This window comes from Mizuhopecten yessoensis, unplaced genomic scaffold (genome assembly GCF_002113885.1).
Source record: "Mizuhopecten yessoensis strain PY_sf001 unplaced genomic scaffold, ASM211388v2 scaffold9133, whole genome shotgun sequence".
NCBI lineage: Eukaryota > Metazoa > Mollusca > Bivalvia > Pectinida > Pectinidae > Mizuhopecten > Mizuhopecten yessoensis.
Window position 1 is genome coordinate 427,092 of NW_018407895.1, and position 22,873 is coordinate 449,964.

The 22,873-nt window shown below is 38.0% G+C and overlaps 1 protein-coding gene across 1 annotated transcript; it reads right to left on the bottom strand.

Moving 5' to 3' along the window:
* Window positions 1–6,739: 6,739 nt before the first annotated feature.
* Window positions 6,740–21,879, bottom strand: LOC110457420 (torsin-1A-like). The gene is made up of 6 exons (XM_021508698.1): window positions 21,799–21,879; window positions 16,961–17,138; window positions 13,566–13,831; window positions 12,808–12,983; window positions 10,994–11,118; window positions 6,740–8,995 (listed from the first exon to the last, which is right to left on the bottom strand). The coding sequence occupies exons 2-6, from the start codon at window positions 17,130–17,132 to the stop codon at window positions 8,706–8,708; spliced, it is 1,029 nt and encodes a 342-aa protein (XP_021364373.1). The 5' UTR covers window positions 17,133–17,138; window positions 21,799–21,879; the 3' UTR covers window positions 6,740–8,705.
* Window positions 21,880–22,873: the final 994 nt, after the last annotated feature.

The following is a 22,873-nucleotide window of genomic DNA, read 5'->3' on the forward strand; positions in this document are numbered from 1 at the left end:
TCAGGTGGGTTACTAAATATTTTTTCCTGTCTGAATTATGACAGATATGTACAGGTTTTTTACATAGAATTGTTCAACAATATCTATTCTAGTGATTTAATTTTTATTTGACACAGTTTCCAAGTTTGTCTTGGCAGCAGGACACAATGAGTGATGAGGCTTGGGCAGTGATATTTTGTGATTTTTAGTATTTTCCCCTTTACATGCAGGGTAGTGACATTCAAATAAAATTATCTTTCTTAAATGCCGGTCATGAGGTACTTTCCAGATCACCGTACGTTCAGTTTGAATAGATCTACAATATGAAATAGGAACCAGGCCCTGTGCAAAGTTTTAAAATATTTTAATAATTTATTTCCTTTGGTATAACATATAGTAGTTATAGAATTAATTGTGGTCTGAGGCCTGCATAGCAGAGAGTTATGCCTCATCGGAAACTTCCGCTGTAGCCGGCACGTTTGAAGTAGACATTTGACAGACTGGAATATTGAAGTTAAAGGTTTGTACTAGCTGTCAGTGAATGTTTTGAATGAATTGTGGTTTTATAGAACTTATTACATAATAATTCATGTGATTTTAGGTAATTTTATGAGACAAAATAGACAAAATAGGAAGTTTAGATAGGAACTACAACTATCCACGTGTTTATAAACCAGCAGTTACTTTCATTTTGACTAGCTTTTGACATTTGCAACAACTTTCTGGAAAATGGAGAAAAAAAATATTTGACAATGTGTTGTGTCAAGTAATGGCCGATGTGTTATTTGGACAGGACCGGTGACACACAACAGCAAATATGGTGTTGTTAGATACAAGCATCCAGATACCGGTGTATGGAAAACAGTTACAGCACACCGGTTTAGTGTTATAATGCATACGCAAAATTTAAACTTAAGTACGGACTTTGATGCGTCACACCTGTGTCACAACAACCTCTGTGTAGCGATAAGTCATAAGTATGGAACCACACAGTATCAACAACAACAGAATCCACTGTAAACATTTAAATAAGTGCACAGTGCATGGGGAATATCCTGATTGTTTACTGGATTTACATATACAGGTACATTACCTGAAATATATATATACAAATTTAAATTTTACCTATATACAAAGCAATATTGAGCACGGCTCAAGCTCGGCTCATCACATGCATAATGACAAGTTTTTCTTTTTGTTATTTTTCTTTTTATATGTTTTGACAATATTTTTATACTGTAGTAATATTACATTACTTATGAGTTTTTCTACTTATGATAATTGCGCTCATCATTGTTGGAACTCAGTCTACTGGTTCTGAGGTCAGGGGGGTTATCTAGCTGTCCCTTTTTGTAATCAGATCTTGCCCCCTTGTTCTGAATATGTCTCTGAATGGCTTCTGCTTTCAGTTCTAGGGTCCTTTTTTTGAAAGCTGAGCTCTTTTGATACTTTTGGTGGTAATCTTGCTCTGCTTGTATTTGCTGCAGAGAGCGTCTTACCTCAGGTGCTACAGTTGCACCGAGGCACTCTATTTTTGTCATAAGGAAATTTCCCACCCCATTATTACCTGTGTGAACAGCTCTATGGAATCGCGCGTTCATATTTCTGCTAAATAGCACATTTTTCGGTAACCGGCTATTCAGAAGCCTGAAAAAGGCTTCGCATCTTTGGGTATTTGCCCCAAGTGACATTGCTGTGACATATTCATCTGTCAACTTCATTTTCAGTATCTCGAGCATCAGGTGTTTGTCATTTTCATTCATATTCAAGCTGTAAAGCTTGTATTTAGACAGGAATATGGACCTGTTCCACCAAGTACCAGTACTACATACAAATGAGTATCTTTTACATCTAGAACAATCCCCGCTGTAACATCGAAGGGTGGCATCTAAGACCAGGGGCATTTTTTCGCGCATGGTTTTTGTCTCACCGCTACAATCCTTTGTGAGCTCTTTACAGACTAGGCTACACCGAGCTTTTATATCACGGCTTAGCACCTTTTGGGATTCTATCTTTCCTTCTCTTGTTTTCATACCTGGGAACATGTCGGTGCTAAAATGTGCATGCATACATTTTCTAAATTGTGCTTGACCTAAATGGGTTGGATCTGCTAGTCGTTTGACATCCCACATGAGTATAAATGCTTTATAAGCTGCGTCAAGACCTGCTACTGTTCGTGCGTCCCCATCTGATGTCGCATATCGTACAATAAGATCTTGCTGGTACAGCTGCTCACCTACTAGCTTAGCAGCCTCAAATTCTGACAACGGTGTCTCCACCCCTATTGTGGCACTACAGTCTATATGGCCACCAGGACATTTTGCATCAAACCCTTTTCTGCGTAACCATTTACCTTTCCAGCATATTTGTGACTGGACAGCTATCCCTATAATGTAATTTTTGTCAGTGACATCCTCGCGAGCTATAAGTGCTAACTGTGTAGCACTTGTACCAGGTTTATTACGACAGGTTATTGTTGACCTATTGTACCTGCCATCAACTTGAACATTAACCATGTTAGGGTCTGCAGCTCCCCTCAACTCATTTATTTCTCTTACTTCCTGTGCTTTGTTTGCCATATCCTCCTTATTTAATGTTATGATTGTTTCTGCTGCAATATTAGCATTTCTCTGCATACCGCTATGGCACGGGGGAACCAAATTCATAGCATTGAACAAACGCCGTGCCCCTGCTGGCCCCATAGATGTTTCTTGGAGGCTGGCATGCATTGTCAGATTTGGGACAGCAGGGTTTGGGCCCCTTTTAGGGGATTGAATCTCTTTGTACATTTTTTGATTGTTAGACCCCCAACCACATGTTTTGCATGCTACTTTAAATTTACATGTTACTCCTACTTTGACCTCTTTGTGAATGTCAACATCTGGATTGTCACACCTGTGTGACGAGACAATTTGCATAAGATCACCTATTTTCTCAGTATCTATTAGTCTGTTACCCTGATTTTGAACACCAGTATCTAACCTAGACCTTTTTTCCCTATTTTCATGAAGGTGTGATGCAACTTCTATCACTGGTTGTGGTTTCTTGGGCCTAAGGAGCTTGACAATGCCAGGGTTACCTTCAGTGTCAGGAGTGCTAGGAAAGCTACAACCAGGACACGTTACAGTGACTAAGGAATACATATCAGAACTCAGTCTCTTCCAGGTACCTGAGACATTTCCACTTGGAACTTTACTCACCCCATGCCCTGTAGTCTTGGTACCCTCATTATGTGGTGTATTACACTTTGTGAATACATTTTTCCTTCTCCTATACCTCCCCTTCATGGTCCTTTCAGGTCAAATATCCCTATCTTAATAACTGCAATTCTCCAAAACACCTATTTGTACCTAAATTGACTACACACACATATGTTCTGAATATTTACACCACTTGATAAGGATTACAAGCCCACAGGGACAGGATATCTTATCCCTATGCCACACTGGTATTGGCCATTTGAGAGGTGGCACTTGCTTACCTTGCTATGTTTGACAAGTATTTACTAAATAATTAGTAGGGCTATAAAGTTACAATTACATTCATTTTGTAGGGGAGAAGTCCCCCTATACAGTGGTATAAGGTTAGACAGGCTGTGATGTCATATAGAAAAGTTATATCATTAATAATGTGTAATTTTTACTTGAAAATTGTGATTTTTGAAATTTCATAATTTAAAGTCCATTAAACTTTACTTCTTTAGAAATTTTATAAAATGCATGTAAAATGTGAAAAAGTATTAAATAAGCTTTAATTTGATGTATGCTGTTGATATATTACTTGATTATTACTTGCCCAATAGTCATTTATCTATGAGACCTCTCTGAAATATTCGGTGCAGAATACAGCATTGCTGTGGATTAGGGGTAGGGGAACTAAAAATGAAAGAACTTTTTTATTTTTGGTGTAAATTTCACAATAATTTGCAATAACATTTGTAATTGCATGCCAAATGTAATGATAGAATAAAAAAAATATGTCTCCAAAAATCACCTATATACAGACCTCCGACCACAATAACACTTCCGGGTCGTTGTACACGAATGTAGTGCATAAGGACATTTCAGGTGGGTTACTAAATATTTTTTCCTGTCTGAATTATGACAGATATGTACAGTTTTTAGCTCACCTGCCCGAAGGGCAAGTGAGCTTATGTTATGGTGCGGCGTCCGTCGTCCGTCCGTCCGTCCATCCGTCCGTCGACCGTCGTCCGTCTGTCCGGCGTCAACTTTTTACTTTAAACAACTTCTTCTCAATAACCAAAAGACCCAGGGTACTGATATTAGGACTGTAGCATGCTGGGATGAAGGGCTACAAAGTTTGTTCAAATGAATTACCTTGACCCACTTTCAAGGTCACTGGGGTCAAACATATTTAAATCTTCAAACAACTTCTTCTCAATAACCGAAAGGCCCAGGGTACTGATATTAGGCCTGTAGCATGCGTGATGAGGCTTGGGCAGTGATATTTTGTGATTTTTAGTATTTTCCCCTTTACATGCAGGGTAGTGACATTCAAATAAAATTATCTTTCTTAAATTTAATATCTTCAAACAACTTCTCCTCATTAACCAAAAGGCCCAGGGTACTTATATTGGGCCTGTAGCATGCTGGGATGAAGGTCTACCAAGTTTTTTAAAATGTATGACCTTGACCAACTTTCAAGGTCACTGGAGTCAGATGTCTTAAAATCTTCAAACAACTTCCTTTCAATAACCAAAAGGGCCAGGGTACTGATATTGGGCCTGTAGCATGCTGGGATTAAGGGCTACCAAGTTTTTTAAAATGTATGACCTTGACCAACTTTCAAGGTCACTGGAGTCAGATGTCTTAAAATCTTCAAACAACTTCCTTTCAATAACCAAAAGGGCCAGGGTACTGATATTGGGCCTGTAGCATGCTGGGATTAAGGGCTACCAAGTTTTTTAAAATGTATGACCTTGACCAACTTTCAAGGTCACTGGAGTCAGATGTCTTAAAATCTTCAAACAACTTCTTCTCATTAACCAAAAGGCACGGGGAACTTATATTGGGCCTGTAGCATGCTGAGATGAAGGGCTACCAAGTTTGTTCAAATACATGACCTTGACCCGCTTTCAAGGTCACTGGAGTCAGATGTCTTAAAATCTTCAAACAACTTCCTTTCAATAACCAAAAGGGCCAGGGTACTGATATTGGGCCTGTAGCATGCTGGGATTAAGGGCTACCAAGTTTTTTAAAATGTATGACCTTGACCAACTTTCAAGGTCACTGGAGTCAGATGTCTTAAAATCTTCAAACAACTTCCTTTCAATAACCAAAAGGGCCAGGGTACTGATATTGGGCCTGTAGCATGCTGGGATTAAGGGCTACCAAGTTTTTTAAAATGTATGACCTTGACCAACTTTCAAGGTCACTGGAGTCAGATGTCTTAAAATCTTCAAACAACTTCCTTTCAATAACCAAAAGGGCCAGGGTACTGATATTGGGCCTGTAGCATGCTGGGATCAAGGGCTACCAAGTTTTTTAAAATGTATGACCTTGACCAACTTTCAAGGTCACTGGAGTCAGATGTCTTAAAATCTTCAAACAACTTCCTTTCAATAACCAAAAGGGCCAGGGTACTGATATTGGGCCTGTAGCATGCTGGGATGAAGGTCTACCAAGTTTTTTAAAATGTATGACCTTGACCAACTTTCAAGGTCACTGGAGTCAGATGTCTTAAAATCTTCAAACAACTTCCTTTCAATAACCAAAAGGGCCAGGGTACTGATATTGGGCCTGTAGCATGCTGGGATGAAGGTCTACCAAGTTTTTTAAAATGTATGACCTTGACCAACTTTCAAGGTCACTGGAGTCAGATGTCTTAAAATCTTCAAACAACTTCCTTTCAATAACCAAAAGGGCCAGGGTACTGATATTGGGCCTGTAGCATGCTGGGATCAAGGGCTACCAAGTTTTTTAAAATGTATGACCTTGACCAACTTTCAAGGTCACTGGAGTCAGATGTCTTAAAATCTTCAAACAACTTCTTTTCAATAACCAAAAGGGCCAGGGTACTGATATTGGGCCTGTAGCATGCTGGGATGAAGGGCTTCCAAGTTTGTTCAAATAAATTACCTTGACCCACTTTCAAGGTCACTGTTGTCAGATGTCTTAATATCTTCAAACAACTTCTTCTCAATAACCAAAAGGCCCAGGGTACTGATATTGGGCCTGTAGCATGCTGGGATGAAGGGCTACCAAGTTTTTTAAAATGTATGACCTTGACCAACTTTCAAGGTCACTGGAGTCAGATGTCTTAATATCTTCAAACGACTTCTCCTCAATAACCAAAAGGCCCATGGTACTGATATTGAACCTGTAGCATGCTGGGATGAAGGTCTACCAAGTTTTTTAAAATGTATGACCTTGACCAACTTTCAAGGGCACTGGAGTCAGATGACTTAATATCTTCAAACGACTTCTCCTCAATAACCAAAAGGCCCATGGTACTGATATTGGGCCTGTAGCATGCTGGGATGAAGGTTTACCAAGTTTGTTCAAATGAATTACCTTGATCCACTTTCAACCTGATGTCCTTGTTCGACATTCATGGTCACAGGCGTCGTATGTTTAAATCTTTTAATAGGTTCTTATGAATCAAACACTGATATTTTGCCTGTAGCTGTATTTTAGTCCACTTTTAAGATTACAAGTGTGAGATTAATACCAGGTGAGCGATGCAGGCCCATTGGGCCTCTTGTTTTACATAGAATTGTTCAACAATATCTATTCTAGTGATTAATTTTTATTTGACACAGTTTCCAAGTTTGTCTTGGCAGCAGGACACAAGGAGTGATGAGGCTTGGGCAGTGATATTTTGTGATTTTTAGTATTTTCCCCTTTACATGCAGGGTAGTGACATTCAAATAAAATTATCTTTCTTAAATGCCGGTCATGAGGTACTTTCCAGCTCACCGTACGTTCAGTTTGAATAGATCTACAATATGAAATAGGAACCAGGCCCTGTGCAAAGTTTTAAAATATTTTAATAATTTATTTCCTTTGGTATAACATATAGTAGAATTAATTGTGGTCTGAGGCCATGTTATCAGGAGGTTTCACACAAAGTCCACTTGGAATCAAACACTCTTTCTCACATTAATCCACTAATATATCTCCATCAAAATAAGGTGTAATTCCAATAGCAGTGAATGCGCCCAAGTTAAATCCCATGATAATTTCCCTGGTATAAACCAACGTGGAGTAAGTCCCAAAATAATGCTATTGTCTCCTTACATTTGGTTGGTTGGTTGAGTTGTTTATCGTCTACACTTCATTGACGAAGTCGTTGTTCGGTCGACTTCTCCCTATTTCTGATTGATAGGTTTTACGTCCGCTTCACTACCGAGTAGTTTGGCTACCAGCAGACTCCCTATTTCTCGTGGTTGGTTGAATGGTTTATAGTCTATTATAGTCTACACTTCACTGACGAAGTCTGTGTTCGGTCGACTCCCACCCCCACCCTATTTCTCACTCTCACTATACCTTATATAGTGACATATACGCACACAAACTGCATTCTCAATGGCTGACATCGGCTCCTCACGCGCCCCTCACCCTCCCTGATTGGCCTACATCGGCTCCTCACGCGCTCCTCATGATCACTCTCTCTGATTGGCCATACCGAAGTTAAATTTATCCACACCTTACTAAAAATAAGCTGTTATGCCGTAACAATCCTACTATGCCGTAACATGACCTACATCTACTACACCACAACATACAATACACTGACGACCCATATATACACGTAGTTTACTTATTTAACTTTCAAACATAACTATAACTGTATTAACTATAAAAAACGCAATAGATGTAAACTGTACATGTATGTATGACACTGTATAAAGTGGGGAAATATTTCCACGCCACACTGATATCATAGATGCACAATCAAATTTCCTTGTCCGTTAAGTTAACAACGGTAGCTTCGTTCCGGAACATTTGACCGCATCACTTATGATAAACTAGCTGAAGTACAATTCCAGTTTACCGTTTAGTGTTTCTAACGTTACAACATATTTCAATGTTTCTTTAGTTTCATCCCTCCTCCAGTCTCACCTCTCAACTCTCTGACTCTCTACTCCTTGACTGTGTTATCTCTAACTGATCTCTCTATCTATAATTCTCCTTAAAAACTAAGAAAGTATCGAACATGCAAATTAGCTATAACTAGCATTTCTAATGGTCAACTATTAAGTAAACGTGGGACTTATCATCATGAGATGGACAGCCATCAGGTGGTCAAATGTCCAGTATCACATGAAGGCTCCCAGGTAACAGTCTGTACTATCAATTATATCTAATGATGCAAACCTCCCTTGCTCTTTTCACTACTCTAAAGTTTGCTTCCTCTCCTTTCCTTTCAATCTTTGCTTTTTAACCTGTAGACATTTTCCCTTGTTTTGTTACCTCCTGTCCTGATATGACCCTGGCTGTTGTGTCTCCCTAGGTACCTGTCCTCATATGACCCTGGCTGTCGTGTCTCCCTAGGTACCTGTCCTCATATGACCCTGGCTGTTGTGTCTCCCTAGATACCTGTCCTCATTTGTCCACCAATCTTTTTATCTCTTACTGTCGTATTTGCCTCTTCGCTGACCAAACATGTACGATTAGAAATGTATATTGGACCAATATTTTATCACAGGGCAGGTGCAAGTAAATTTTAATAAATATGTATATTTATGAAGATCGCAATGTGTATCAGTTTTTATATTTATTGTATCTGTCGTATGCCATGACGAAATCCACTTTGTCTGCCACTCGTTTGCATCCTGTTGCAGAAAACATTTCCTCATCTTTCGGATAGTAGGACAGCTGGGCAGCAATTTCCCGTACATCTTCGTCAACTATATCGGCACGTCGGCGATAATAACTTTTCGCGATAAGGCTGTCTCTTATGCACTCGCGCACATGTTTACGCTCCAAAGGTAAGAACGGGACGTGGGCGGACACCATTTGATGCAGGAGTAGACTGCTATGGAACAGACCACCTAAAACGATTGAAATGTTAGTTGATTGAAGCAGGAGAAGGTTACTTTACCACACGAAAAGATTAAAATGTTGATACTATTTTTGTATCCATTTACAACTACAAACTTTAAAAATGAGATCCAGTGGATAGAATTACAGTTTTCAGTGGCGAAGCATGCATGCATGCTTGTATGCTCAAACATACGCTAAAATTTTCACGATGTTTTCAATCATATATTTTAATTAAAATCTATTTCTATGATTAATATTGACTGTCCGTATCAATAATAAAAAAGGAAAGAATAAAAAAAAAAAACTTCTTGAAAATTGTAGTCTGATAACAGAGTTGTTATGTCTATACACAGATGAAAATCTCGAAGGTTCATGTATAATTCTAAATCAAAAGCTACTTAGTGAAGTACCAAATTTGATATTATTCATATAAACAGTCGTTTGAAATTACTTGTTAATAATCAGACTAAAAGGATTTCTCAGAATACAAGAGATTGCTTCTAGGGCCTAATAGAATTCTAATTTTTTTTTCATCTACGGGATGGGGAACTAGTTCACCCTCACCCTCCTCCGGCGCTACGCACCTCGGACGCGTGACCCGCTATAAGCATTCACACTGAAAAATGATTTGCTACGCCACTGGTTTTCGCCGACGGTCTTGTTCCCATCTTTTGATACGTTCTCATTGCCGTAATAAAAAGAATTGATGAAGTGATATGGTACTCTTGCTCAACCACGCGATAATGCTGTAACGGGGACGGATTGACGAATTTATGTAAAAAGACAAAGCAATAATGCTGTTAAGTGGACGGATTTGCTGATAATGCCTTATGAAAAACTGACCACGTGACAATGTGCGAAAGAGTGGGTGATGGTATGTACCACCTACCCAATTACGAGACGAAATGATAATAGTGACCTTGGTCACCTGATGACTTGGAGGAAGGTCATTTCCCAAAAGAAGGATTGAAAAGTCATTTTCCCACAGAGAAAAACCTTCTCTTTCAGATGATCAATATTCTAAACCACACTCGACTACAAAGATACACCCTAAAATTGTTAAATTTAATTAAAGAAGATTTAGCTGATTATTGGTACGTATGACAGTTGGATGTGACGCTACATATCACATCACGGTGATTTGGGTTTATACTGTTATTTCTAGCGCAGCAGCAGATATACAATGGGCTGTTATAATTGCTTTTCGTCCGTGGTTTGGCACTCGTCATCCGGTAGATCAGTCAAAGCAAAATCACCGCAAAGGTCACTTGCTGATGTTACTGTATAAGGCATAATTATTGTGTTGCTTCTGTTTCTCGCTCGGGAACTGCTGAATGGATAACTATGAAACCGAATATGCTTAATCCTATTTGGTTCATAGTTGTGCATGCCAATGGCCACCAGAAATCCTGATTCGAACAGGGGATATAACGACTGGGAAAATATTTCTTTCAATAACCCATATATTAATTCAGTTTTATTAGAATTCGAACAACAGATCGAGGTTTTGCATTGTTAATTTACATCATTTACAGTGCGGGAATCCGTTGAAATAGTATCACGTCATATTCCAATTGGTCAAGCAGGCAACTTTATCCTCAGCATACATTTCGTGCAATTATTTTGGCAGTACATGTTCTATATGATGACCTATTACATGTACTGATATCTCTGGAACCGATGTCATCGTTCCGTTTGGCACAAGCTCTACTTAAACGCTTACTGACGTTCCTGTTGAACATAAGCTTCGCTGCTACTGACTTCCTACTTGAAGTTCGCTAGCTTGGCTCTATTAACGCTATATACCTGGCTATTAATAACATTCCAATCCACTTATTGACCGCTTTTTGTATCGTTATTAATACTGCAACGTTTACTTGGCCGTTACTATTTGAACACTTTTTAATTATTGACTGTTGGTAACGAGACATTTCATCATGACCTCTGCTGTCATTCAATTTGATTGGTTTACTAGACCGTTGCCTGCGTTATATTTCAATACTTACTCTTTTCGTTTAAAGCTTCAGTGACGATAAGTTGCTCCATGTCTACAAGTTGAAGCTCCTCCCTTTCACGACCATCTCTCCAGTGAGATATCACCCTTTTCTGTATGGCATTACCACCTGTGTTACTGAAAAACAAGAAGTGATCCAATACAAACACTTGTCATGTCATTTAAATAATATTTCATATTAGAATCCTATTTTCTACAATAACGTATATAATGCCATTGAAATGCGTAGCGTGATATTGTCACATCACATGGTACACTTTAGGTTTATATACGAATAGTCCTCTGATCCATATACCGTACAACAGAGAAGAAAAGGGAAAACACGCTGGCATTACACACAAAGACAATGTGAAGGTACATTGGCCTCTAACATGTGTGGCAGTTATTGTACACGTGCACTTATGCTTGGTAGGCTGTTCTATCCTTGATATGCTTAACAAGCATTAAGTCTCTGTCTACCGAAATCTCTTAAAATGTATCAGAGAAGCAATGGAGAAATGTGTATTAATCTACCAGTCAAAGGTGGACCATACAATCTACCATAGTAATCCAGAAACATAGAGGAGACCGAGGTGTCAACAAAACCGTTATCCGAATGATGGGGAAAACAATATGTACATGGCGACCATTGACACAGTACAAGGAGAATAAGACCAGGTGTTCCTGAAGGGTAATCGTCTTCTGTTTCATCGAAATATGATACAGAGGAACTACCAAGATGAAATTATGAGACCACTGAACATAATGATGAAATAGCAAAACTATTAAAAACTAGGATACAAAACAACATAGTCCGATCACAAGGATAAAATGGACAACCGGGCAATACACTAAACTTAATCTGTCATAGATGTGCTTTAAGGGATAGATCCGGACTAGGGCTGTCAGTCCAGTGAAGTCCCAGATGTGCTGTTTTATTAGGAATAGAACAAAAAATAAAGTAAAATAAGTTTGATCACTTGGATGTCTGATTTCTAATTTCTTAAACTAAGGGGAGATAAGCTGAAATTAAAATGAGGCTTGGAGATTCTTTTTAAAAATTAAGGGTCGCGTAGCCCGTCTATTAGATACCAATCATGACTAGGGCTGTCAGTCCTGCAATATACTGAATGTGCTGTTCTTTTGTGGACAAATCAGGACTAGGGCTGCCAGTCCTTTGGGGATAAATCAGGACTAGGGATGCCAGTCATGTGAGGTTCTAGATGTGCTTTTTGTATGGGGACAATCAGGACTAGGGCTGCCAGTCACGTGAGGTTCTAGATGTGCTGGTTTAATGGGGACAATCAGGACTAGGGTGCCAGTCATGTGAGGTTCTAGATGTGCTGGTTTAATGGAGACAATCAGGACTAGGGTGCCAGTCATATGAGGTTCTAGATGTGCCGTTTTATTGTGGACAAATCAGGACAATGCCAGTCCTGTGAGGTTCTAAGTCTCCTGTTTTATTGGGGACAAATCAGGCCAATGCCAGTCCTGTGAGGTTCTAAGTCTCCTGTTTTATTGGGGACAAATCGGGGCTAGGGCTGCCAGTCACGTGAGGTTTAGATGTGCTGGTTTAATGGGGACAATCAGGACAAGGGTGCCAGTCATGTGAGGTTTAGATGTGCCGTTTTATTGGGGACAAATCAGGACAATGCCAGTCCTGTGAGGTTCTAAGTCTCCTGTTTTATTTGGGACAAATCGGGGCTAGGGCTGCCAGTCCTATGAGTCGTCAACGATTGATGGCATAGTAATAAATACATACACAATAAACTGACTCGTTCTAAGACATTTAATATATGCTGACAATCCGACTACAGTAAATCATACCTGAGGAAAATAAATGTGCTTTTCCTATAGTTCACGCCGTTCAGTTTACGATAAAAGTCGAGGTATGGCTTCACTATGTCCAGGATACCTACAGGTATCTTGTCTACCTCATCAAATATAAACATGGAGCGCTCACATCTCGACACACTCTGTTCTATTTTCTCCTTTAACTTCACCTTGTGTAAAACGAGACATAAATGGTGACATTACAATATGAAATGAACTATTTTGCAAAATACGTCAAGGAAATTGTTGAATGTGTTTTTAATACACATGGTTTGCATACAGTCAGTATTTTGTATTATAATTAAATACCTTTTTAACGGTGCTGTTTGTATGGTACATTGTACATATGTAAATGCGAAAGAGGTTTTGAATTCATGCATACTTCGATTAATATTACTAAGTAAAACGTGGTAGTTTTAGCAGGCTCAAGCTTGGCGAATGTCATAGTGTTTTCACTTATAGCTGATTAATAACACTGAGTAGAGCTCTAGTGTTATACATGGATGTATGCTGGGTAAGAACGCTATAGTGTGAGCGAGTCATGGATCTAGGTGGTTTTTAGAGGAAACCATTAAACATTTAACAGTGTGGGACATCAAAGATTTACAAAAATTGGAGAACGGTGGCATAACCTTTTAAATGACTGATAGAAATGTTTTTATATCAAACCCTCTGGACAAACATTTTCCTCAATACAACGTATACGCAATTATGGTTATGACCCCATTACACTACGTACCATCTAGTTTTACCTTGTAATCATGCACCATATCCGGATGAGGGAACTCGTTTGTTGCAGCTATGAGATGAACGTATTCACTATTCATGCCCTTTCGATAAATGTTTTCAGCAATTATGCTGCTCACAAGGTTTTTACCTGTGCCCGTTCCCCCGTGGAAGGAGAGGGACAGGGCTTTGGGTGGGTCAACATCTCTAGCTTGCGCGCTAAAGTGTTTTAGAATTGCGGCCTTACCCAAGTGTTGACCATACACTCGTGCGTCAAGAGATTTTTTCAAGGCTGCAACGATAAATTATAATAACAGTAACAAGATGATGATGCTGCCGATGATGACAATGATGATGATGATGATATTTCGTAAAAACCTACCTTACTTAGCGAAGGGTTATATTGAACAATAGCCTAAACACCCTACAACTAATACGCATAAAGATAGCATGTGTTTTTGGTATGTGTCTTGTGAAATTGCTTCGTGTGAAATGTAGATCCATATTGTAGACTTAAAATGTTGGAGATCTTGCCGACACTGCTATCTGATCGACAGTACTAACGGTAATGTACAGTTTCTAGGACAGTGGAGAATCCACCTGTGATAAAGCAATGGACGTGGGAATACGTTTATCAACTGTATCGGTCCTCATACTACATATGGAATAGATTTAGTAATTGATTATCAATGGATAATTAAATAAAGTTAGTGAGAGATTTTTAGGTTACCTGCGTGTTTGTTTTTTGACCATTGATGTGCGTCGTCTGTCATGCGTAAAGTCTTACTTTCGATTTATCAGACACCGTCTATCAGATTTTGATGAAACTTGGTGGTAACCTTTTTTTCTCTCAAAATGTTTTATTTCAAACATTTGCATTTTTTTTATATACCTAGCATCTACATCATTCTTATAACCAGATTGTTTTATATATAGCTACATCATTCTTCATCCTGTAACCAGCATACATTGTTTTACATATCACCACCTCATTCTTTATCTTATAACCAGCATACATTGTTTTACATATAGCTACATCATTCTTCATCTTGTAACCAGCATACATTGTTTTACATATCCCCACCTCATTCTTTATCTTATAACCAGCATACATTGTTTTACATATCACCACCTCATTCTTCATCTTGTTACCAGCATACATTGTTCTACTTATTAAATAATGATTGTGGAATTTGATCTTCATTTTTAAATTTCTGTAGATTTCTTGCCTTCCAAATTAGCAATTTAGACTGAAATATGATTAGATTACATAGTTTATTTATATAATCAATATATATTCTGTGAGTCAACAAAGATTCTTTCCTGTTAAACTAATATTTACATTGCTTGTTGCTAGACATTCATTTAGTAATTGTTCTATCCTGAACCAAATTGTTTCACTAAACCTGCACCCACTTAAAAGATGTTGTTGGGTTTCATGAACTTCTTTACAAAAGTAACATAGATCATTTTATTTCTGCATTTGTTTCAGTTTATATTCAGTGTAGGCTTCTCCACTGAAAATATTCAGTCTAATGCAAAACTATCATTCCATTTCTAAAGGGATTTTATCTCTTTACTATTTCGACATAATATATATTTAATTATTTTGTTAATACACTAGTTCATGGCTAAACTACTGTTTTTATAAGTGAAAACTAAGTCATCTAAATTTTAAAGGCACTAATATTGTTTTCATTATTATTTTGTAGTATGTTTTTCCACCCTGACGGAAGGGCCCCTCTAATTTTTGAGAATTCCGATATCCAGTTATTTTCACTTTTTAACTTTTTCAGTAATTGTTCTGATGAAATTAAGTTATTTTGTTCAACATTCCAGATATGTTTTATCTTTGTTATTCCACTCCTTGCCCAATTTTGAAAAAAGTGGACATTTTCTTAATAATAAATTGATTTCCAAATAAGTTTTCGGTTAAGGACATCTTCTGCACTGCTTATAGATACTTTTTAGCAGTTTTTGCCAATGCCAAATTTCCTCCCGATAAATTGCCGGATTTTTTTTCAACTCGAAATTATGAGTAATGCTGCATCTACATAAGAAATAATTTGTATTGTAAGCTCTGTCATAGCTTTGCAGAAAGTGTTTACCTAGTATGTTCCAATTCTGTATTTCACTATGAATTACTCTATATATTAGTTTGATTCTATTCATTGTAACAATTATCTCTATATCAGTCATATTTAACCCTCCCTGTCCCTTTTCTAAATAGACAAATTCTTTTGCCACCTTATTTATTTTACTCCCCCCAAAAAAATCATATATTCTTCAGGTATGGTGTTTTGTGCTAATTCATAAGTTAACTGAGAACATAGTAGGGATTTGATTATTAGAGTTTTCCCTTCTAATGACAAATATCTTACTTTCCATAAATTGATTATGTTTTTTTTTTTTTTTTAATTTTACTATCCCATAGCCTTGTTTTATCTTTACTATACCATGCAATATTCCTTATACCTTGATATTGTCTCTGACCTATGATATATCTTTATTGTTTGGTGGTAACCTTAGTTTTTGCTGAGATCATGATTTTATACCTAACAGGGAATGCCACCCAAGTAAGTTGAAGCTGGACCATAAGGGGTCATATGGTACACACTTTTTCTTGTCATCTCTGAATTGGATATTGTGAGTATTTTACAAACATTCCATAAAATGATCGTTGATGACGACTGGTGTATATACTCCAGGTTGAGCTAGTTTCACAGAGGGCTAAGGGGCCTGGGTCATTTGGGATCAGTTATCTCAAAACATAAAACATTTTATGTATCAATAAAACTTGTGGGGAAAAAAAGTTATCTCAAAACATTAAAATATAGATATCCTCTAAAAGTAAAAGTTACTGGCTGATGGTTCCAATACTCTATAAAAGCCTACATTGAATATGATGATCAGACTTATACTAGGGAGAGTCTTTCAACATGGGTAATAGGGATTAAAAGCCAGAAAGTCATCGATGGATTTAGACTATGAAGGGCACATAAGGGGCCAGTGAATGAACCTCTTTTAGATGTTTTCGAACGGTATGTATGGATTGTGTATGGATTGTGTAGTGATCAATTTTTATGATAGGACGCGTATAAGTTTTAAGCTTTTTTTTTTTTACTTATGTGCAGCTTTATTTTGTATTAGCAATACATGTACTTTCACTTTTAATAAAATCTTTGAAAGAAGTGATAAAGGAATTTAACAGTATAACAGAACGATTCCGAAAGGTCGTGAAAGCATTACATTAATCGCATGAATGCTTTGTGATTTACAAGAGAACCTAGCTCTCCGGCTTCTATGTAGAAATATTGAGTATTCACATTCGGTCAGCAGTAGTTACTGACGACATTTACATCTTAAATAAAAGTACAGTGCTCATGCGTATGTTTGCAAAATAATCAGCCCCTAGACTTACCTTTCGAATCTAGTTTGATGAACTCATCTGTACAGCATTCTCCTTTAAATCTACACGTGATTGGTTCAAATAAGGACGCAATGGCCGCGAAACCTCCCAAACAAGTGACGTATCTTATCAGTACCATCAACACTAACCAACGAAGGGCACCACTGCTTTGGCGCAGCATCATGAAATTCTTAAATTGATATAAACAGTGGTTGTTAGTGTCATAACAAAGAAAAGGAGACAATATTAATTAAATTTATTTTGCCATGTAAGGAGAAGATCCAGGTGGCTAAAACAAAAGAAAGGGTTGTATAAAAATAACCTTGGAATACAAAGTGTTAGGAACAAGTGATTCCTTGCCTGGCCAGGAAACGAATCAGCCGAATCATTTCCTAAAATGTCTAGAACGCTATTCTCAAAATTACGATTAGGCTAGGAAAGATATTGCACTTTTTAGGTAATCGTCAAACAAATTGCAATGAAAAAAAAAATCACTGCAATGCAATTCAGTGAGATCCCCTAAATGGCTACCGAAAAATCCGAAAAAATCCAAGTAGTGGAAGTGTGCCTTATTTGCATAAATCCAATATGGCCGCTATTTCGATGATTTTTACCGAGATCGAGTTGCATTTCTTATCATTGGTAGATGTTGTGGCACTTAAAAGCACAAATTTCACATTTATATGAATGTACTATGTTTTACATACCATATACAGAGGCATATCTTGTTTAATTGTGCATCGCAGTATTCATAAATCCAAAATGGCCCCCGATATATTAAGGTTTACACATAGGTTTTGTCATATTTTTCAACTTGTAGGGTTGTTGGGGCGCTAAAAGAGTTTGAAAAGTGATCTGCTGTACATTTTTTATCAACTAAAATACCCATATACTACATGAACATCACACACCCAAAACAAACCCCTCCACACACGTGTTATGTATGTTCTATTAATCATCTTTTCAGATGACGATGCTATTTCATTATGCATGCACTAGACAAATATATTTTAATACGCAACACAAATATCATGTCATTTTATATTTAAAAAAAAATACAAAAAAAAAAAAATCTTCAGAAAACTAGCCCTTATGAGTATCCGTACAAACAGAAGAGGTGTTGGTAGGGCTATGTATAGGGGTACAGGCTGTACCTAGCATTATCCTCATGGTCGTTGGATTGGTTAGAAATTGTTTTCAGTGCAACAGTTTACTTTAGAGAGATGAGAAACTTTCTTGATAGCCGATCTACGCAAGGCAAGCCTACACACGAGCCTACATCAATAGGACGGGGACTGTAGTTGTAGATGTGATACTGGCTGTATTGTAGTTGTAGTAGGGATTGGCATGGACATAAACCAGTTCGAAGGAAAACATCATGAATCTGATAAAAGGTAAATTTAGCTATTTGATTAGTTTTAAGCTAGCTACATGTAAAGCAGTAGACGATGTAAGGACTAAGGGTAGCTCCAATGCTTCATGGACCTTAGCCGCGGCATTGAATAAGCCCGGTTGGGCTCTTCGAAGGCGTTTGACAGAAAAGTATGAAAATCCTACGGTTGAGGTTAGGTCTTGACTAGGCTGCAGATAAAACTGTAAATGTAGACCAATCCAAAGACGTCGGTAACAAGATAACGAACTCCATGGCTGGAAAGAAAGTGGATGAACATTCATTCAAAAGAAGTGACCAAGCAGTGACATTAGGTGCAAGGACTGCTGTAAAGATCGGCGATGAATCTGTTCATGTGGACCAACAGCTCCTTTTCCAGAGACTAGTCATTGTCAGTAGAGAACGTGAAGATACCTTAGCATCAGTTTTCAGCTACGAGTTATGCAGTCAGCCCCCTGCCCTGTTTGAATCCCTAGAGGCCGACAAACCAGTCTTAGCAGATGCACTTTAGAAGGTGTTTGAACATGAGCCGACACGAGAGCAGACACTACCCAGTTGTAATGTTCATTATGTTTTGGATGGCGGTGCTCTACTTCACCGTTTTCCTTTGCCACGTGGGAGCACTTTTAACAACATATGCCAGCTATATGTCAATTATGTCAGCGGAAAATATGGAAGGCCAACAGTTGTTTTTGATGGCTATCAAGGCGGTCCCTCAATCAAGGACGCAATACATCTTGGACGATCAGGAGATTGTCAAGGCCTGACTGTCAACTTTGCAGAGGACATGGAAATCAAATCCAAGAAAGACGAATTTCTTGTAAATGAAGCTAACAAGCAACGCTTCATAAACCTACTCAGTTCCAAGCTCGAAATGCATGGTTGCACTGTATCTCATGCAAGAGGAGGTGCAGATCTCTTAATTGTAACCACAGCAGTAGAAGCAGCTAAGTTTAAAGACATAGTTCTTGTCGGAGATGACACAGACCTTCTCATCTTGCTGATCTTCTACGCTGATCTGAATGCAAAGAACGTCTTTTTTTTGCACCTGAGCCCAAGGCAAACTCCAAGAAGAAACGAATATGAAATATCAAACAGCTGAAGGAAACTCTAGAAAGTAGTGTGTGTGGCGACATTCTCTTTGTCTATGCGGTTCTGGGCTCAACGTCTCGCATATTTGGACTAGGGAAAGGCGTAGCACTGAAGAAAATCGTGAAGATTGACGACTTCTGTGAGCTTGCCAAGGTGTTAAGTCAGCCAGCATCAGACCTGAAGGAGACCATTATTACAGCTGGGGAGAAGGCACTTGTATGCCTGTATGGTGGTGTCTCAACAGAAGATCTAGATTCTTTGAGGTACAGAAGATATTGCGTAAAGGTATCATCAATCTCGTCTGCCTTAGAAGCAAAGACTTTGCCACCAACTTCAGCAGCAGCAAAGTTCCACAGTCTGCGTGTGTACTATCAGATATTAGAATGGAAAGGAATGGCAGACGACCTGACAACGAGAGACTGGGGTTGGCAGGTCACGGATGGGAAGTATCTTCCAATACAAACTAACAAACCACCAGCACCAGCATCACTCCTTAAATTCATCAGATGTGGATGCAAGAAAGACTGTGCAACCAAGAAAAGCACGTGCCGGAAGTATGGCCTCCAATGTTCAACAGCCTGCACTGATTGTCGTGGCACTAGTTGCACCAACTCACCACCACCAGGTTCCAAGGTGTTAAGTCAGCCAGCATCAGACCTGAAGGAGACCATTATTACAGCTGGGGAGAAGGCACTTGTATGCCTGTATGGTGGTGACTCAACAAAAGATCTAGATTTTTTGAGGTACAGAAGATATTGCGTAAAGGTATCATCAATCTCGTCTGCCTTAGAAGCAAAGACTTTGCCCCCAACTTCAGCAGCAGCAAAGTTCCACAGTCTGCGTGTGTACTATCAGATATTAGAATGGAAAGGAATGGCAGACAACCTGACACCGAGAGACTGGGGTTGGCAGGTCACGGATGGGAAGTATCTTCCAATACAAACTAATAAACCACCAGCACCAGCATCACTCCTTAAATTCATCAGATGTGGATGCAAGAAAGACTGTGCAACCAAGAAAAGCACGTGCCGGAAGTATGGCCTCCAATGTTCAACAGCCTGCACTGATTATCGTGGCACTAGTTGCACCAACTCACCACCACCAGACTTAGAACTTGATGCTACTACTGACCAGCGTGCCACATAAATGTATGTATGTTGGAGACTACCAACTGTAATAACAACTGAACTGAGATTTTAAACCAATATAGACATATATTATAGTTGCTCTGTAATGCATTGTTGATATGTATGTGTTTATGCCAACTAAAGAACCAAATCATGATATATTTGAAAATTTAAAAGTATTTTACAACATGGAAAAGTGTTGTCGCAATTATTCTGATATTACATAGGACAAGAATTATGATTATAATCAATTCTCTACACAACCAAATTCCTTAATTGGCAGCCATTTTGAATTTATGCAAATTAAGACACTCAATTAGGCACATGAAACCTTGTGCAAACAAAAGCATTCTTGAAAATAACATTTTAGACATTCAAAGTACACTAAAAGTATTCTAAAAGGTATGTAAGGTGAACATTTTGACTAAATCTAGGAGAAACAGTAGAATTGGCGGCCATTTTGGATTTATGTAAATTAGACACACTTCCAATACACGGATTTTTTCGGACTTTTAGTATGTCATTTTGGGGACCTTACTAAAATGCATTGCAGTGAATTATTTTTTATTGCAATTTGTTTGACCTCAAAACACAATATTCCTAGCCTAAATGTCCTCACATCGCTTGTCTGTCGAGACAGGGCGACACAGAAACATTGAAAGATCAGAGACTATGTGTTTGTTATTTATTAAGAGGAATACACATTTTAATTAGTATGGTCTTTATACAGGTTTTCAAGGGCTTTAAGCAATTTTTCATGTAAATATCAATTTTGAAACATACAAAACAAAGATCAAGAAACCAAACTTAACTCTATATATAATGCTAATAATATGTATTACTATACTTTATACGATGTCGTATATTCACGTATATCCCATAAGCTCTATATATATTGTGTATGCCATGGCACGTAACATACATGTATTGTGCATTTAATTGAATTTTCTTATAAGCTTATGATCATGGTTTACTAAAAAAACTTGCACTTGTACATAAATGACAGCTCACTAGTCACTATATAGTGTTTATGTGTTATTGACTAATAAGTCACATGCGTTTGATTATGTGTTACTGACTAATAACGTACACGTGTTTGATTACGTGTCACTGACTAATACACGTTTAATTATATGTAATTGTTCACGCATGACTGAAATATAGCTAATTGGTGATTGTTAACCAAAGACTGTCTAATATCTTACATGTGTTTGTTTACGTTTTACTGTCTGAAAGCTTACCTTTGATTATCTGTACGAATTTCTGATTGTCAATTTCTTGTTGCTGGTATTCAATCAATAATCTTCGTCACAGAGACTCTTTGAAAGAATTAAGCGACCAGATTATGTAACTCGCCAATTGAAAGTTATCATGATATCGATCTGTATATAAATGGAATTATATGTCTTTACATAGTTTTGTAGCAAGTTAAAAATGTCATTTTCAGTAATGAAAATGTTTTATTTTTTTGTAAAATATAAAGTGATTAGAATTTTGGTTTCGTTTTCACTTTGATAAGTCTACCTATAAATAAACCAGGAAGTAAAAAGATATCAGACTGCTATGTAGGACCGTTTACTTCTACGTCTACCTGATAATACACCTACTCCATCATATTGAAGATCATGTCTATGTTTGGGTTGTATTTATGTACAGGAAATGAGAGTGAGAATAGAGCTACAATGTAGAGAGGAGAGACGACTTTTCAATGTTTCCAACGTTTCGGATGAGACCAGTTCTGGTGGGAGGTTGTTCCAGTCTGGGATAGTTCTGGGGGGTAAAGAGTATTTGCGGCAGTCTGTTCTACAATGTGGAGCGAGATAGGAGAAAGAGTGAGTTTCGTATCTGTCGCAACTGTTTTGTCAGGTATTTTTCTTTTGTAATTGCTACAGTATTAGAAATGATTTTAAATGTCATGGTAAGGCGGGCATCCTTACGCCTATCAGCGAGGCTGGGCCAGTTTATCATGCGGAACGTCAATAACGCCTCAATTGTTACGTTAGTTCCCTTTGTCCTCACCTGACAAACACAGAAACACACAGAAACAACTAACGTGTTGTCGACAGATATAGATTGTTTAACATCACACTACTAGGGTAAAGTAGGCATTTTGCGAAGGCGTAATAAACTCACAGTATCTTATTTCAGAATATATTCATTGTTAATATCTTATATGTGTACTACAGTAATAGGCCTACTGGACCCCACTGCATGTCTCAAGGAGTGACTAACTCGGTGTATTCTAGTCTTCAAAATTATTCTGCTGCATCCTTCTTTGCTCTCCATTGCCGTCTCGTCCTATTAATATCAATGTGA

Excerpts from the sequence above, each read along its gene's own strand:
- LOC110457420 (XM_021508698.1), bottom strand. The coding sequence starts at position 17,132 with ATGATGCTGCGCCAAAGCAGTGGTGCCCTTCGTTGGTTAGTGTTGATG. Across the intron at positions 11,119-12,807 it reads AGCACATTTATTTTCCTCAG|TAACACAGGTGGTAATGCCA; the intron begins GTATGATTTACT and ends CTTGTTTTTCAG. Across the intron at positions 8,996-10,993 it reads TGAAGCTTTAAACGAAAAGA|GTGGTCTGTTCCATAGCAGT; the intron begins GTAAGTATTGAA and ends CAATCGTTTTAG.